Source organism: Panulirus ornatus, chromosome 42 (genome assembly GCF_036320965.1).
Source record: "Panulirus ornatus isolate Po-2019 chromosome 42, ASM3632096v1, whole genome shotgun sequence".
Classification (NCBI taxonomy): Eukaryota; Metazoa; Arthropoda; class Malacostraca; order Decapoda; family Palinuridae; genus Panulirus; species Panulirus ornatus.
Window position 1 is genome coordinate 6,690,181 of NC_092265.1, and position 17,109 is coordinate 6,707,289.

Below are 17,109 nucleotides of genomic sequence, written 5' to 3' on the forward strand. Positions count from 1 at the left end.
TTGGAAAGTTGTTGATTTCCAATTACCATATAATAATAGATTATATCATCTATTTTGTTAGAGTTTTCTCTAAAAATTCACAATAATCTTTTCATTTTTCTTATGACTCGCTCCTCGACACTGAAGTTATTTCAAAGATTACTTTTCATTTTTCTTATGACTCGCTTCTCGACACTGAAGTTATTTCAAAGATTATAAGACATAATCTTGTTATCAATGATTTCTTTTTCACCATCACAGCTTCTGTTTGTGGCTTTCACTGTTTGCTCCCGCGCTTCATAGTGAAGATTGGTGAAAAAAAATTATCCGTTGGATCTTCTGGTATCATCAAAGGAAAGAATCAAACACCACAAATTAGTTCTTTCAATTATATTATCTCAAAAATAGGAAAAGTGGGAACAGCAGATGAGACAGGCGATTATAAGACCTCCTGTCGGGGCCGTTTTAAGACCTGCATGGGTCTTCATGGGGCCTCCGGGAGAGGTCTGTATAGGACCTCCTTAAGGGGTCTTTACAGGACCTACTGGAGGGGTCTTCATAAGACCTCCTGGAGGGATCTTCACACGACCTTCCTAGAGAGATCTTTAGAGGACCTCCTGAAGAGGTCTTCAGAGGGCCTCCTGAAAGGGCCTTTCTAAGACCCTCCTGACGGGCCAGTTACATCTACAAAATGACTCTGATATCACAAGTGTGGACAACCCGAAGGGACAAAGGTGTAAGGAAGTGTATGGGAGGGATGTGGGGGTAGGAAGCAGGGTGTACAGGGGAAAGTGGTTATGGGAAATTGGGAAACATACGTTGAAAGGAATTGTTGGGGTAATAGTTTTTGTATATGCACAAAATTTAATATATATATATATATATATATATATATATATATATATATATATATATATATATATATATATATATATATATATATGAATGACTGACCTTTCTACATGTATTCTCTCTGCAAACTTTTTTTTGTTTATCCTAAAAGTGCACTAAAGTTCTTTTGCAGGTCCAATGGTTGTGAGATCAGTGACATTTTCAATTTATCCAAATCCATGAAAAAATAAGTTACCTTTTAATATACTACGTGAGTGAACCCTTATTTAGAAAGGAGCCCATACAGGCTAGGCATTATTTCAAAAAACATTTCCTTCATTGTAAGATGAATAACATAACGCGTTTCCATGACAACAAGAGAAATTTTATTCAACATGTAGGCGTTAACAATTACATGAACACTTATACACACATTATGATGACTCGGTATGACTCAATACACCAAAAAAGAAACCAGGTTCTCCCCTTTTGAAATCTCAGATGATATGACGTCATTAAGACACTTGGACCGTTCAGATGCGGAAAAAAGTAGTATACATAGTCGGGCACTTAGGCTGAAAATCCATTATTCATTTTGTTTAAAACTCTGAGGATACTCAGCCTTATCAAAAACTTTATAGAGGTTATTATCCTCTGACACCCAACTAGAAACAAATGTAGACAGACAAACAGACGCTGCCACCCACACAGCGAACGTAGCACAAAAATGGCGGTGAAAATAACTTCTTTTAAAAAATTCTTAGCTTGACCACTTTCGTGTCACGAACTATATACAATCAATATCGAGGTTGGACAGAAAAATAAATTACTTTACTCACATACATATGATCTGAAGACAATGATTATGCTCAACGCGACAGGACCATGTATGTCTGAAGCATCTCCAACTAGAATTATTCTATATATTATACTATTATTCTTAAAAACAGATGGTAACCCACATGTAAGGCTAGAATAGGTTCTGCTTGACTGGTAACATTGTCGGTACGGGCACAGACCAGCCACACGCTGCCGAGAACTAACATCCAAATTACCAAATCAATTTACTAGAACTTCATCATGAATCACGTCTGATAATATACCAAAAAGGAAATAAGAAGGTGCATTTATGATCAAAAGTAATTACAAAAGTCGGCTTTTGAGTGGCTGGGCTGTGCGAATGCCACATTCATTGTAACGATCGGTGCCTGTAATATATATATATATTTACTATATATTTATTTATATATATATTTATAGAACAAAGATAACTCTATAAGCGGACGTCACAAAAAGGTGTGGCCAAGTAGAGACGGCAGTAGAAAATATGGATACTTGCACAGGATCGTTTCAATGATATGGCAACCGCAATTCACAGGGAAGAGAGAAATGGGTTACGGACACCCGCCTTTGTATGTTTGCTAGGCCAGTAGTCTGTCTGTAGTATACATGCTCTTTCCTAAGATTACTGAAAAAAGCACCAATATATATATTTTTTTTTTCATCTTCACATTCACAGTGCTAATCATCACAAATAAATACAACTTAACTTCAGACACTCGACAAACTTTTGATCCGAATCTGGCCAAAGCAGTTAGGAGGCGCGGGACTACAAACCTTCTCTCTTCCAGGTTATTGCTACAAAGAAGCTGAAGGCAAAAAATATATACTATACACACGAGTTCAGATGACCTCAGTACCTTTCCAATACCTTACTACTGGTAAAATTGTCATGGATTGCAAACCTATCACTCCCTCAAGGCGAGACTTCACCATATCGTGAACAAACACTTGTACTGGAAGAACGACCACGGCCGAACTTCGTTAACTCGTTACAGGCCATCTGCCCGTGTGTGCAGGTATGTGTTGTGAAAACAGTTTGTGATGAAACATCAAAATGCTACCACAGACGTAAATTAGGCATAAACTGAAGAATAAATCTTGGATTGTCATTCAAAAACAATTATACAACAAGAGATCTTATTGGACACCAATATCTTTGGAATTCCGTTTTTACTTGGGGATTCATTATACTTTCTTTGGACATGTAGATAGGTATCGTTTTCACTAGTTTGTCGTGTTGTTTGGCTAGAGGCGTTGTGGAATCATATATGTATATATGACTTAATCTCGTACTGTTCATCTATGGAAACTAGTGATGGGAGTGAACGTAAGACAGAAGACGTGGGGAGAGGGACCCTGGCCCACCACACCTTTTGGTCGCCCTTAGTGGATTTGTTCGACAGTGACCTGTGGTGTGCAGACGACCAGTAGCAGCTCACATCTCGTGAGCCCGGGGCGCCCTCCCCTCGGGTGGATTGGATTCAGTGGACGTTACGTTGAAGAAATTGTAAACACTGAATATATGACACGAAATGACACATAATACTGACTAAAACATAATAGGCAAAACAGTGACCAGACAACGTTAAAACTGGGACACCATATAGGCTTGCAGCCGTAACGACAATAAACTCTCTTTAGCAGGGTTACAGACGGGCGCCGCGTTCTGTCTACAGGTACTCAAAAACTTCCACAGGAAAAAATTAGTTCTAGCAGCACATTGGGGGGAACTTGAAACCCTTGCATGTAACTCCCAGCTAGACCAAAAAAAGCGTTAGTAAGTTACTCTAGAGTATTATCACCGGGGCAAGACAGTCAACGGAGACGACATGCAGCAGCAGCGTATTGTAAACAAAACTCGGCAACCATTGCCCCCTAGAGGAGTTTGCATCCATCCTAGGGTTACTTCTTACAGTCTTCTTGCTGAAGAATGGTTTTGACCATAGAGGATGCAGGTAAAAAGGGCAGTCCAAGTAACCGTGCAGATTGGTTAGTAATAGTAATGCGAACTAAAACTATCGTCTACTTTTCCTGATGGAATGCTACGATGGCAGCACCATTGAAGGTTAGGGCTAACGAGTTGTACGCGGGATTTCCAGTATAAAAAATATCAATCCATGACACCCTAATCATATACATTATATTCCTTACAAACTTGCAACAGAAACCACTTGACTAAGTAGCATTACGGAGGCAAGAGAGACGACCACAGCAGCACAAGGTTTATGGGTACGTAAGCTGGACTTACGTGCCATAATGTTGCCAGTAACCAAAGAACTCGTTTATCAATTCTTTATCATGTTGTTACTTCTGCTCACGGTTGCTAGGACTGGTCCTTGTCATGATGCGTATCCTACACTAACTGTATAATACGCCTTGCTGCGACTCGGAGTGTATATCAGTATTTATCTACAAGGTTTTGTACAATTACCTATGCACAAGGTAAGGCCGAAAATATTGTATTTCAGACTATCCTAGGTTTGACTTAAAAGTAATTACAAAAATACGTAATCAAGCTTTACTGAGCTCAAAGTATAAACAATATTCTCATTACTCATCCTTCAAAATCTTTTTTTTTTTTTCCAGTAAATCACAGAATGACTAGTTTGTCAAGGCGTTCCGCCTATGTGACAAGTCTGACAAGCGCACACCACCGAGCGTTCTCTCGTACTCGCCTGGTGCCTCGTGTCCTTCATCCAACCAGCTTATACCGATTATTAAAAAATAACACTGCTTTTTTATACTTTAGTAAAGTCTGTAAATAAACTATGTGTGTGTGCATGCGCTGCCCCTTCATTATAACGTGCCAGCTTTAAAAACAAAGCACTTCTAGGCAGTTTCAACGTGTGTCACTCATCGAGGGAGAGACAACTTGGGGAGTAGGTCCTGTGTTCCTGGTTGGGGTTTCTTGCTGAGAAACACCCAATATACATGGGGCTAGATTTGGTATCTGGGCGTGTGGGCAGAGGTGGCTCCTGGCGGGAGGACGAGGTCTTGGAATCGGGGGTCAGAGACGACTGATGGGGCCACCAACTGCACCCGTGTTAGAGGGCCACGGCTCGAGGGCAGCCGAGGCCCTACATCTTCATCTGGAGGTCGACCATGGAGGTGCAGCGACAGAGAGGAAGCTTCGTGAGCCCATGGCAGTAAAGTGAAGACTCGGTAGTTTCTTATGAATTCAGAAGGGAAGGCTCGAGACGAACATGTTCTCTATGAGTTGAGGGGCAGGGACCAGATCCTCCAACTTGAGGTAGAAGATCCGCTGAAGTCCTTGTACGGAGAGGGACCGCAGCTCAGGCAGCTTGCCCAGGATGCGAGAGAAGTAGTGGGGCTTTTTCTGCGCTTCCGCGTTGTAAGGTGACATGGTCTCTAAGGGAACTTATGATCTTCATTTGTAGCTGTTCCACCTTCTTGGTGTCCTTAAGTCCGTGTCGCTCTGCGGATGCAAGTCGAACGTCAGTGATCGAAGAGGACAGGGAATTTGGTGTGGAGACATGGATACAACATACACGTAACTGAATAGGAATGTCAGCATAAATATGTGTAAACATTTAGGCCTTAACATCTTTTAGTACACATGTAAATGCATGTTCACAAATATCTATTTACAAGCATGTATCTCAACAAACACAAGACACTCTACTGAGTACACCCACCTGTAATGATTGTCAGGGCTGAGAGACAAGCAAATGCAGAAATATCCAATTCCATTGCTTTTAGTGAGGCCGAGAAGTCGAGGATGCCCTGTAACCATTCCCCGAAGGACCGTTCGCACTGAGTACGATGCAACACTCGGCCGTTGTCGAATACGAACTTTGTCTCGTCTGGGTTGCTCCTGGAAGAGGGATAAGACCACATTAGTCCCCAAGAAATTCCTCTTTATTACTGATATGTGATTCTATGTGTATATAAATTTCATGACATGAGAAATACGCATGCATAAGTTTGAGGTAGCTACTTACACAAGTCTGTATGCGACTCTTAAGACAAAGAGTTCAAGGGATGCTGACTGGAACAGAAGGTCTTGATCTTCGCGGGCCAGGTCGTGGTAACCCGGAATCTTCTCCGCGAAGTGTCGGATGACGTCGATGCTGGAGGTGAGGAGGGAGTAGAACTGCTGGATTCTCTCTGCCTCCGTGGAAGGCGATTCCGCGCCGTTGGAAGGTTCTCTGTACTGTGAATAGTCGAGGTTTGACACGTCTGGAGTGGTGTCGACGTGAGCCCTCACCAAGGCTGTGATGAGTGACACTGGTGGTGACGGGGGAGACTCCTGTGGGCTCTTGGGCTTACTTGGCAAGCGACCTCGCCGACCTTTCAAGCTGTCAGTCCTGACTACTTCCTTCACCATACCTACAACCAGACACTTCTGGAAACGGCAGAACTGACACCGATTACGTCGTCGTTTGTCAACAGGACAGTTCTTGTCGGCAAGACACACATACTTAGCATTTTTCTGGACGGTACGTTTAAAGAATCCTTTGCAGCCCTCACAAGTGCGGACACCGTAGTGCTGGCATGCAGCAGTGTCTCCACACACTGCACACAGTTGCGCTGGTGACTGTGGCTTCTGCTCCGACACCGGGCGGGCGGTGGACATAGGGGGAGCGTGAAGTCGCATTAGAGCAGGGTCAATATGTTCGCCGGCTCCTTTGCGGCCAAGGAAAGACACAGGTGGTGTGCTGGAGGTGGAGGCTGCCGCCATCTCGGTGTAGTGGTGGGATGTTGAAGGACGAAGATACTGTTCGGGGTGCAGGGGCTGCAGAGGGTCGTAGGTGGCCGCAGCGGGATAGAACTCACCGCCGAAGGCCTTGGAGGGACCGCTGTACCCATGGCTGACGGGCACTGAGGGGCTGGGGTATGGCGCAGGTCGAGCATACACTTGTGACGCGTGGGTATATGCCTCAAAAGACGGTGTTGGTTGTTGTTGCTGTTGTTGAGGAAGTTGCGGCTGCTGTTGTAGCTGTGGCTGTTGTTGCTGGTGCTGCGGGGAAGCATGAGCGAAGGCTTGGTGAGCTGGTGGGGGCTGCGGGTATTCTGCAGGTCTCCCTTCGTCTGTCTTAAAGGTGAAAACTTCACTGGAGCCCAGCGGTCTGTATCTCGGTGAGTATGTTTCCTGGAAGCTGGGTAGAGCTGCGGCTCCACCTGCTGTCGTTGATACGGGCGTGGAGGCCGCTTGGCCCGGGGAGCCTGGCGGCGGTGTTCCCGAAGGTGGGTGAGTAATGACAGGCTTTAGGTCCTCTAGTGGCGGCGCAGCCAGTAGGTAGTCAGCCTGGAAGACTTCATTGAATGGGGTTTCACTACTACCTTCGCCATAGCTGGGCGCAGGCGTCGCTGTAAACGCTGATCCTAACTTAAATTCATCGCTGGTCGTCCCACTGAGGGAGTCGTCGCCGAAGGAGGTGGTGAGGCCGTACGATGCCGACAGAGCCTCAGCCACACTCGGGTGGAGGAGCGACTGCTGTGGACAGAGAAGAAGTATATTAGCACTGGGCTGGTACACCCCTAAACACACGCCTACACAGATCATGCGAAAACATGCAATGACATCAAGAGAAAAAGAGAAGAGAATAAAGAGGGTGCGAGCAAGAGCAGACATCAGCATACTAATATGCGGCAGCAGCAGCAGTAGCAGCAGCAGCTGTCATGCAGTGTGCGGTTGCGGCATGAGGAAACCTCAGCAGCCACGGGCGTAACACGCGGCGCTGCGGCTGGTCGCCACCTACACTGTGCCGCAGGACAGTGGGTGCGGGCGTGGGTGGTGCGTACCGGCTCTGGCGACGCGGCAACGCTGCTGCTGCCCTCTGGACGGTCCTCCGAGCTGACCAGGCTGGCCGTCACGGGCGGGGTGGGCGCTTCAGTGGTCAGAAGGACGGGCGTGACGGAGATGGGCGTGGAGCAGACTGAGGGCGGAAGGGCTGGGACCACCACGAGAGCCTGGGAGGTGGAGATGCTGAGGTTGACGGGGAGGAGCGTGGCCAGCGAATGCGGCGGCGAGGGCGACCTACTGGGTGGCTTGTCCTCCATGTCGTGGTGTGGCGAGCTGTTGCCGCGGTACTCCAGTTCTCGCCCCATCAGTGCCGGCCTGCACTTGCTGCGGCACACCCACGGCACTGATACAGGTGGGCGTGGGGCGGGGGCGTGGCGGCGGTGGGCGGTGAGCGAGACGCCCTCGCCACGCCCACAGTCTCGGCCACGCGGTAAACTGCTGGATCAACACTCCGCTGCGACGCCCCACTTCAAAAGGATTATTGATATATGTTGTTGTGGACATGGGTTAAGCAGTGAGCCAATAGTTATCTCTAATGTATCAAGCTGGGTTTTCTCGTGTTCTCCCTTACAAAGAATATGAAATATATCTATATATTTCTGAGTATGAATATCAAAATATCTCTACTTTAATCTTAAGTGCTTACTTCAAAATCACAAACTGCTCACTACATTCTTTTTTGTGTGTGAAAGTGATTCAAAAAATATATTCTTGAAACTTTTTTTTTTTTAAGTGGAAAAAAAAAAATGGTGAATCATACTTCTCTCACAATATCTTTCACTGAAAAGTAAAAACACGAAAGTCAACTGAGGGCAGAGAAGCTTTCTGTGGTGCGAGGTGAAGAACTGATGATGTAGGTGCCGGTACTACTGCTGCTGAGTACGACCTCTGCTCTGCCGGCCAGCAGATACCCAGTGGGCCAGCCAGCCGCTCACGGCCGCGTGGAAAGTCCAACCCTAGGTCAGTCAGTCTCTCTCTCTCTCTCTCTCTCTCTCTCTCTCTCTCTCTCTCTCCTCCGTCATACTGACCTCAAATACTCCTCTCTCTCTCTCTCTCTCTCTCTCCTTCCTTTCATGCCCTAAAACTTGTCTGACTCTTTCCGTCTTCCATTCAAACGATTTCCTTCTCTCTCTATTTCACAATACTTTTCATCATCTCTTATATTTTTCTCTCCTCATTTTTTTTTTTCTTACCTTCAGTCTCTCCGTGTCTTTTCCTCTTTTAATTTCACTTCCAACTCTTTTTTTCCTTATATCTCTATCTCATTTTCTCTATTTACTTCTGTTTCTCCCACTCTTTCCCTCTCTCTCTCTCTCTCTCTCTCTCTCTCTCTCTCTCTCTCTCTCTCTCTCTCTCGTGGAGAGCACTACTACTCGCTGGCTCTGCCACACAGAAACTCTCATCTCACTCACTCCTCCCTGTTGGGGAGCCAGCTAAACCATCCTCACGTTGTCAGCTCCGTCGTCACAACTCAAAACACTACAGGATCAGCTAGCCATGCACCGGACTAGGGAACATGAACAGAAAATAAAAGGAAATAAAAGAAATGAAAAATATATAGAAGAGTGGGAGGTACAGCACAAGAATCATGGTACAGCAACAAAAAGGATAATAATCATGATAATCATAGCTTATGGTAAACCGTACACATGATGGTGGTGGTGGTGGCTGGTGAAGGGTAAAGCAAAACTAACGTGAATAATGTGAATGTGCCAACCAAATGCAGGTACAAGATGATGATGTGCACACAAACACACACGCGCGGGCACGCCCCTCACGCACACGCACACCCACCTAAACACCAGTTAAGCGGGAGCACAGGCGCAAGCACTACAGGGGAAGGTAAAGGATACAAGCACACTGGTGAGAAGGAGGGAGGGGCGGGCTCGATGGATGTCAAGGTTACGCTATACACAAGACCTCTCATATAAAGTGACTCATAACTGTGAAGTTTGATACTCCAAGACTTGACTCAGTACTTCGAATCCTTTGGACAAAGCATCAAATGAATGACAACAGAGGATTCGAAGTTTCTAACTGGGTGTGGAGGGCGGTGGGTGGGTGGGTGGGAGAGGATGCGGGCTTGGGATACGGGGAGGAGGAAGGGGGGGTGAGGTCCTTGGCTCTGTCCCCCTTCCCCCCTCCCGGGCAGCAGCCGGGGGAAGAGGCCTTCAAGGCTTAGCGTGCATGTCTGTAACTCGTGGCAGGAAATTAATAACGGATATATGATCAGGCAAATCAATGAAGAAATATCTCTTATAATTCCTAACTATTCTCGTAGATTATCTACCCAGGAGAGCAATCTGGCCTTTCTACCATCTACACTATCTATTCCTCATAATCAATAGCCTCACTATCTTCTACAAATAACGCCGCAATCTAATCTACTTTACTAAGCTGCCAGGAATGGCGTATCTGCTCCTTATTTCCCCTGTTGTCCTCTCCTCTAACAGTATATCACTTCAGTTCAAGATCACAGATCATCTCTACTGATATATGAGTACTTCTAGCACCGAATATCAAGTGATGACTATATGTAACTCTACCCCATTGGTACTACAAAGTACCTATTTTGTAATTATCATTATATATATCATGAATATATGATATATTGATAAATGGAGAAACAGATGTGGGAGCTCCCTTTCCTTCGATCCAAACACTGAGACTATGATATACGGTCATCCGGGACTCTAAGATAAATGGGGATAATAGGCTGTGACTTCGTCAGCCAGCGAGACGATGCTATGACGTCAAGACGTATCGCTCTGGACGGCTCTTCTGGCCAGTCCTGGTAGACTATTTGCGACCGGACGGAGGACGAGGATTATCTTACCTTTCGTGCTGACGAAAGGCGTGTCGGTTCGATATCAACACGTAAGATGTATGTAAAATACTCGACGCAATAGGAAGAGGTGCGTGGGTACTGTGCGGTTGGATGTAGGAGGCTGAGTAGATGAACGGGAGGAAAAAAAAAAAAGGGAGTGTATGGTCGAAACGATTCGCAGTATTGAGGGATGTGGCATCGGGGAAAAATACGTCGGAGTCGATAATGGTACACATGAAGTCGCTGATTTATGCAGAGGAATATGTTTAGGGGACGTGGGTATCATGAGGGTATAAGAGGGATCGCAGGCGTGGGCAATGAGGCGATTTCAGAGGCGTGGTGGGGAGGCGACTGGGTGGATCTCTCTCTCTCTCTCTCTCTCTCTCTCTCTCTCTCTCTCTCTCTCTCTCTCTCTCTCTCTCTCTCTCTCTCCGGCTCACGACAACGTCCACTTTTTCTCCCGGGTCAGCCTTGCCATGCCTGCTCACCCGCCCCCAGTAATTGGCAGACGTTGGCTGCAAGCTCCAACACAGCTACCTGTCTGATCTTCTCTGTCCGCTCCTCTTTACGGCCTCCGGGTTCAATGACTACCTTCATCATGGCAGATCCATTCCCTCTATCAGCGTCAGATCCTATAGTCGGCATTACCCTACCAAATCTCCCGCGCCTTAAGAAGAAGCGGGCCTGGTCTCATCATAAGATAACAACGGTGAGCACAGCTGTTTGTTCATAACAGCAGGATAAGAATTCAAAACATGAATTCGGTCTATTTTTACCGCACACGGGGGACGCAAGACCTGCTGAACGATCCAGGCGGGTACCTTCCCCCCATCCCCCCAACGCCTTTGCCTAACGGACAATGAATGTATTGTCAAAAAAGACTACGTATTCTGTTCCTTCTTCTAACCGTGTCGATATTAATTTTGATCAATGATTTGCAAGAAACTGATAATTATTGCGTTGCCAAAGAGGCCGGGGAAGGCGTACTCTCATACATTGTGACAGCTCCGCTTACCACCACTCACACGCCCCATAATTCATTCTCGCCACCAGTCATCAGGTACTAACAAATTCCAGCTTCAAAGCATTCGTATACAAAGTACGTCTTATCTTATTATGGAGATGTTGAAATACTCTGTATCCTCCGAAGCCGATGGCTTGTACAAGCACGCCAGGGAATCGAGCACACAACGCCGTACGCTGTTGGCGCACTAAACATTCTGAAAAACAGTCGATGGGGGTCGCTGTGGTCGGTCGTCCGCAGCCACAATAAGAGTGTGACCCTTGATGCCCTCGCCCGATACGCTCAGGCTACTCATTACCGATCCTACAAGATAGGGTCGGCCAGGCAAAAACTGACCTCTTTCGCACTGCAGTTCCTCCAAGCTTATTCGCAGCCGTTTTCGATAATCATAAGCGTCTCGCGCCAGATGGTTAGGACTGAAATAGATACTCCACGGATGTAGGGATGTGCGGTAGGGAAGAAAAGCAAGATGCTCGGTGAGGCTGTGCTGATGGGGGGCGGGCCGTGGCTCCCGCCCACAATCTCCCGCACACGTCGAGAAAGTGACACTAGGCGCGCCAGGGATATTTTCGACTTTGCTGTGAGTTGTCACTTTCATTGGCACTAGGCCATGGAGAACCACACCCAGTGCCCAGCAAGCAGTGCTTCCACCAAGACATACCCCCCCCTCCCCTCCTCCCTCCTCCAGCCCCCCCAACAACACACACACACACACACACACACCCTTCACTTGCCCGCCTGCTGTTCAAGGTCTCACGAGAGAGCTACTAGACGCTCTTGGCTTCCCCTCCGTCCTACATCCGAACAAAAATGCAGGTGCGTACAAAAAAAAAGAAAGAAAAAAACCCCGAGAATTAAAGAGAAAAATCGTTTACAGATTCTACGGATCCGTGCAAGGCTTAAAGCTCGGGGGGGGAGACAAATGGAGTCGCTCACACACCTTCACTATATCAAAACAATATTCTCAAACTTTTCCATGATTCCCCTCAAAGCCTTATGAATCCCGCAGACCGAGTACATCCACACTTCATGATCCGGCTCCAGTTTCTTTTTTTTTTTTCTTTTAATGTATCTCCGAGATCTACCTGCAGGTTATGAGAACTAGGTTGTGATAGACTATACAGGAAGAACTCTAATCACTACAAACACTGCTGGCAATGGTGCCCTCTACTTGCCCTTATACCAGTGGTGCTAATCATATCAAGTCTACCATCAATACAAGTTCAAAACTACGCCTATTCGACAATCCATTCTTTCTATCAAGTGAGAACTAAATCCATTTACCATAGCTTCTCATCTCTAAGTCAGTAGTAGTTCGCACAGGGAACACAAGATGTTTTTCATCATGGTTGAACGTAAAGTTTAACTTCTTGTTTACTCATTTTTTTTTTTTTTTTGCCACAAAGAACCCATGACGTTACAACCTGACTTAAAGATGGGACTCTACGGGTGGGATGTGCCAGTGGCCAACTGTGACGTCAGTGACGACACCGAGTAGGTGATGACGTCAGAGCGATGTTTACCTGTGGTTGGAGGACGAGCATGTTTTGGGCGTGGCTATGGGGTGGCGTGAAAGAAGGATGGGGCACGGCGGAAGTATCGTCTGGCGCCAGGGGGCTTTCTTGTGTCACGTCCACGCCTGCAAAATAAAATATGATTTTAACATTGGAGTATAAATGGGATCCCATTCACGTAGATGATAATTATCATACATGTGGAGAAACATCCACAGAAAAACCATTTGTTTTGGGGGAACCATCTTGCATATTTGGCCAAAAGATTGTTGTACCTAGTGGATAGTTACATTGTAGACGAGACATAAAAAGGTTTTTACATGAGAAAACGTGATTGGCTTGAAATGGAGAATAAATATGTTATGAGGAACATCTCAACACACACACACACACATACACACAGAGGTGGTAATCTGATGAAGGTTTCCTTAATAATTCTTTTAAACTTATTCCTTTCCGTTGCGGTAAGTGATATGTAATTAGTGTAATCTATAGCATAAAAAAGATCATTCATGCGTAATCATAAGTCATTTTACTAAGGGAAACGGAAAGTCAATTTCACAAACTTTGTATAACGATTAACGAGACGTCAGAAAAGTAAAGGAAAAAAGTTTGTATTCTCAACGTTCTCGTAAACAGATAGCGAGCCTTGTGAACATCTGAACTTCAGAGGAAATCACGATCATGGTGCTGACCACACAATCGGCTGCTGAACTTTGCCTAACAGGTCACTAACGGAAGTACACGAAGACTCCACGGATCGAAACTGGTATTCACGGATTAGCATCATCTCAGGAGCTGGAAACGATTCGCCGGGTCACGAAATTAGAATCGAACACGATTTTAGAGTCAGAAACTCGTGTAGGATGCTACCATTACGAAAATAACTGGATCTCGGCTGCTGAATTTCACCCGGCAGGTCACGAGGTACAAGATTTTGGCTACTGAAACTTACCCCGAAGGGTCACGAATCAAACTGTCTATCGATATCCGGGTCGGCGTTGGAGTGGTTAGATCGGAGGAGCGCGGTGAGTGAACCATCTGCGCGGCGGGCAAACACAGGGGGGGTTATCACTGGGACTAAATCCGGAACATCTCACAACCATGACGTGGATATCTCAAGTAATCCAACGACATCATTATCGCAGGTCATGTGAATGATAAACCAGTCGTCTTAACTTTGTTATCTGATAAGAGTGAAAGTTGAGATTTAGATGCCAAGACGGTCAACCACCGTTTCACTAACGATGACTATACAACAAGTCTTATGTCTTTCTCCGGAGCTCTTTACATCCCTATGCTCTTGAAAAACGTAACGATGTTAAGGACGGAATGAATGAACACCGGCACACCTGCCCAGAAATATCAGTGACGTTATCAGCCGAGAGAGAGAAAGTCCAACCAGATCGGCTTCATGACGCTCTCAATCTGTGCGATCACAGCTTGACCTGCCAACATCTCTAACATCGTTGTCAATTTCATGACGCTTCAGATGTCGCTACGGAACTCTAACATAGAAACTTTATGAGATTACGACGATTTAGATGAATATATCAATGTTCCAAAGTTTATATCAACAGATTCACGGAGATCATTGGTCAGATGCAATTTACAGACTCTTAACCTACTTAATAGAATCCCAGAACCCTTACCTGTTGTTAAATCTAGAAATAAGAATGATTAGCTGAATTTGGGGAGGCTCAGGAGGCAACAGATAAGGCACAAGAGTCTATCGCTACTTGTGCCCGACGCTAACCTGTTCAACAGTAGCACACCAACCAAACGGATGCTGAACCTAATACTTGGCGATGTATGGGTAACAGTAAGCTATCGTTCTGTAAGGATAGGGCGACTGATTTTTCGTGCATATTATCAATGATCTAAAAAGCATGAAATGTTCATGTATCTCGAGTCTGTACAAGTCACAGTCCATATGCTTCTTTTTTTTTTTTTCCAGTAAGTCAAATGTGGTGAGGATAATCCGTAGGGTTTGTTCGCACACAGTGCAACGCTGATAAGAGGAGATTGGTGTCGAGAGAAACAAAAGAAAAAGGCAAACGTAATCAGTATAGGAAAATACGTTTCCTGTAGTTATACTTCAACAACGCTTGGTTAAGTAAAGTAAATAGCTAGTTCTCGGCAGACAGCTAATTCAACTTACCCTCGGCGTTCATGGCCAACAGCTGGTTGTACTGGCCCAAGTGGAAGGTGACACATGGGATCATTTAGGCTTTTGGGGAAGTTCGTGCTAAGAGCAAATTATCGCATGCGAGTGAATCGGGGCGACAGGCTTTAAGACTTCGTATCGTAGTCGCGTCAAGCTAGGCTAAGTAAGGGTTCTTATTGTATGTTACTTAAGATGCCTAAGCTTTTAGTGGTAACTAAAAATCTTGAGGTTATACCTTCGTGGCTGCAGTAATATCGTAGTGGACAAGACCATGCAATACTTTTTTTTTTCGTGAGTGGTTTTTAATCTTCCTGGCCAAGTTAACTTGGCTTTCACTGTGTGCTAAGCCTTTTTTGCTTCAGTTCCAATGATCGCGTTTTGCTGCAAATCTTTTCAGTACTTTAAAGCCTGGATTAGTCGAAACCTAATTCGTTTACAATCGATAAATCATAAGAAATGGAATTAACACCAGGACAGCTGAAGCTTCAATCACTAGCCTTCGTGAAAGGTTAGCTTTCAAATTCTATTGAATCTTGCTGATAGTATATCCCAAAGCTTTCGATGAAACTCAGGATTACCTGGATAAATAATACCAAGAGTTCATCCACTCCGAAGTAATTACGCTAATCACTCCCACAATCACATTAATTACACTGATCTCTCTCGTAACCACTCACGAAACGAGGCAGCATCATTTAAGGCTGATATGGATCAAATGATAAGCCTAACTCACTGGTGTTGGGACCACTTGCACATCTAATCCGCACCTGCTGAGGACATGGGCAAGGTACACCTTTACGTTCCTGAAACAGCTGACTGCTCACGTTCAAAGCCTCGTTCATTTACTTTAACTTTTGGACTGATGATACGAAAAATAATCTGAGGTGATGAACAAACGTTAGGCTGACAGGTTTTTAAGAATTGAGGCGCCAAATCTTCCCTCTTTTTCAGATAGTGTATCACAAACGTGGTATCCTACGCACAGGTAGACCTGATGGAACCCTGGGCAACAGACCTGTCGCCACCGATACAAGCGAGCGTTTGACGGCCTCAGGCGGTGCTCCCTCCTATAAAACGTGACGCCAGAACCCATGGGACTTGAGCATAAATTTGCTGGCATTTCGCGGCTGCTTGTTTTAATTTGTTGACGAGATATTAGTGTGGCAGTTTTGTTGTGGTGTACGGGCGAGCGCTTTGTTCCCGCCCAGGGCTGCGCGACCGTCCCGTACCGCTGGCCTAAGGCAGGTTCCTCCAAGCTTCGGACGGATGCAGTGGAAATCGGATAATGACATTTTGCTTAATATTCGTAACATGTGTGCCTTCGTGTGGGATGACACCATGACCTACTAAATTCATTACAAATGAGCTTGTAATAAGAGCAGCGAATTGATTAATAAACAGCATCAGTGCACACACACACACACACACACACGTATATATATATATATATATATATATATATATATATATATATATATATATATATATATATATTACTGGGGCAAAATGAAATAACGCACTAGACTCCCATGGACAGATAATAAGGCACTACGTCTACGTGTCCGCATTAACTTAACCGGTGTGAGCGAAAGCAGGCGGGACTGCCTAACCGGTTGGGGTGTGTCAGAGACCGTAGGGAATACCCACCGAATCAGCTCGTTACGCGCCGTCGCCCGGTACCCCAGTCCTTACATTAGTTTATCACACGAAAACCTTCCATGCACTCATGCCTTGCCTCTAAACGCTTGCAACGGCAGAGGAATTATGAGGTAAATCCAGCTCTGTGAGACGCAAGTACGGAGTAAAGAAGACTTATGGTAAGGCCGGAGAGCTAGGAAGAGAGTTCAGGTTAGCGGGGTTACGGCGCGATCATATCGTCTATTGAGGGGTTTATTGTGTCTATTGTTGTTGGTGTCGCATCCCTGTTGACTCCACACAATAATGCCAGCACCATTAAAGTGGCGGGGAAAGGTAACCCACATTTTATTAGGTGAAAATGCAGAGTGGTAGTTTTCCCTTGGGGGTTCTTTATCTTTATTCTATCCCCTACCAATTGAAATGATGACAATGATGGCGCGACATTGTTCATGTTTTAACAATGTGATCGCTGTAATACCAGGGCAAAACCTACACGACTTGTGAAAAGGACAAAATAAG

At 45.4% G+C, this 17,109-nt stretch overlaps 1 protein-coding gene across 1 annotated transcript in view; it reads right to left on the minus strand.

The window, feature by feature from the left end:
- Positions 1-354: 354 nt before the first annotated feature.
- Positions 355-17,109, minus strand: part of LOC139761884 (nuclear receptor subfamily 4 group A member 2-like) — a 42,124-nt gene continuing 25,369 nt past the window's right edge. Inside the window, 5 exon segments of the mRNA XM_071686469.1 lie at positions 355-5,008; positions 5,010-5,089; positions 5,310-5,488; positions 5,616-7,111; positions 12,795-12,910. Coding sequence (XP_071542570.1) covers positions 4,832-5,008; positions 5,010-5,089; positions 5,310-5,488; positions 5,616-7,111; positions 12,795-12,910 — 2,048 coding nt within the window. The 3' untranslated portion in view covers positions 355-4,831.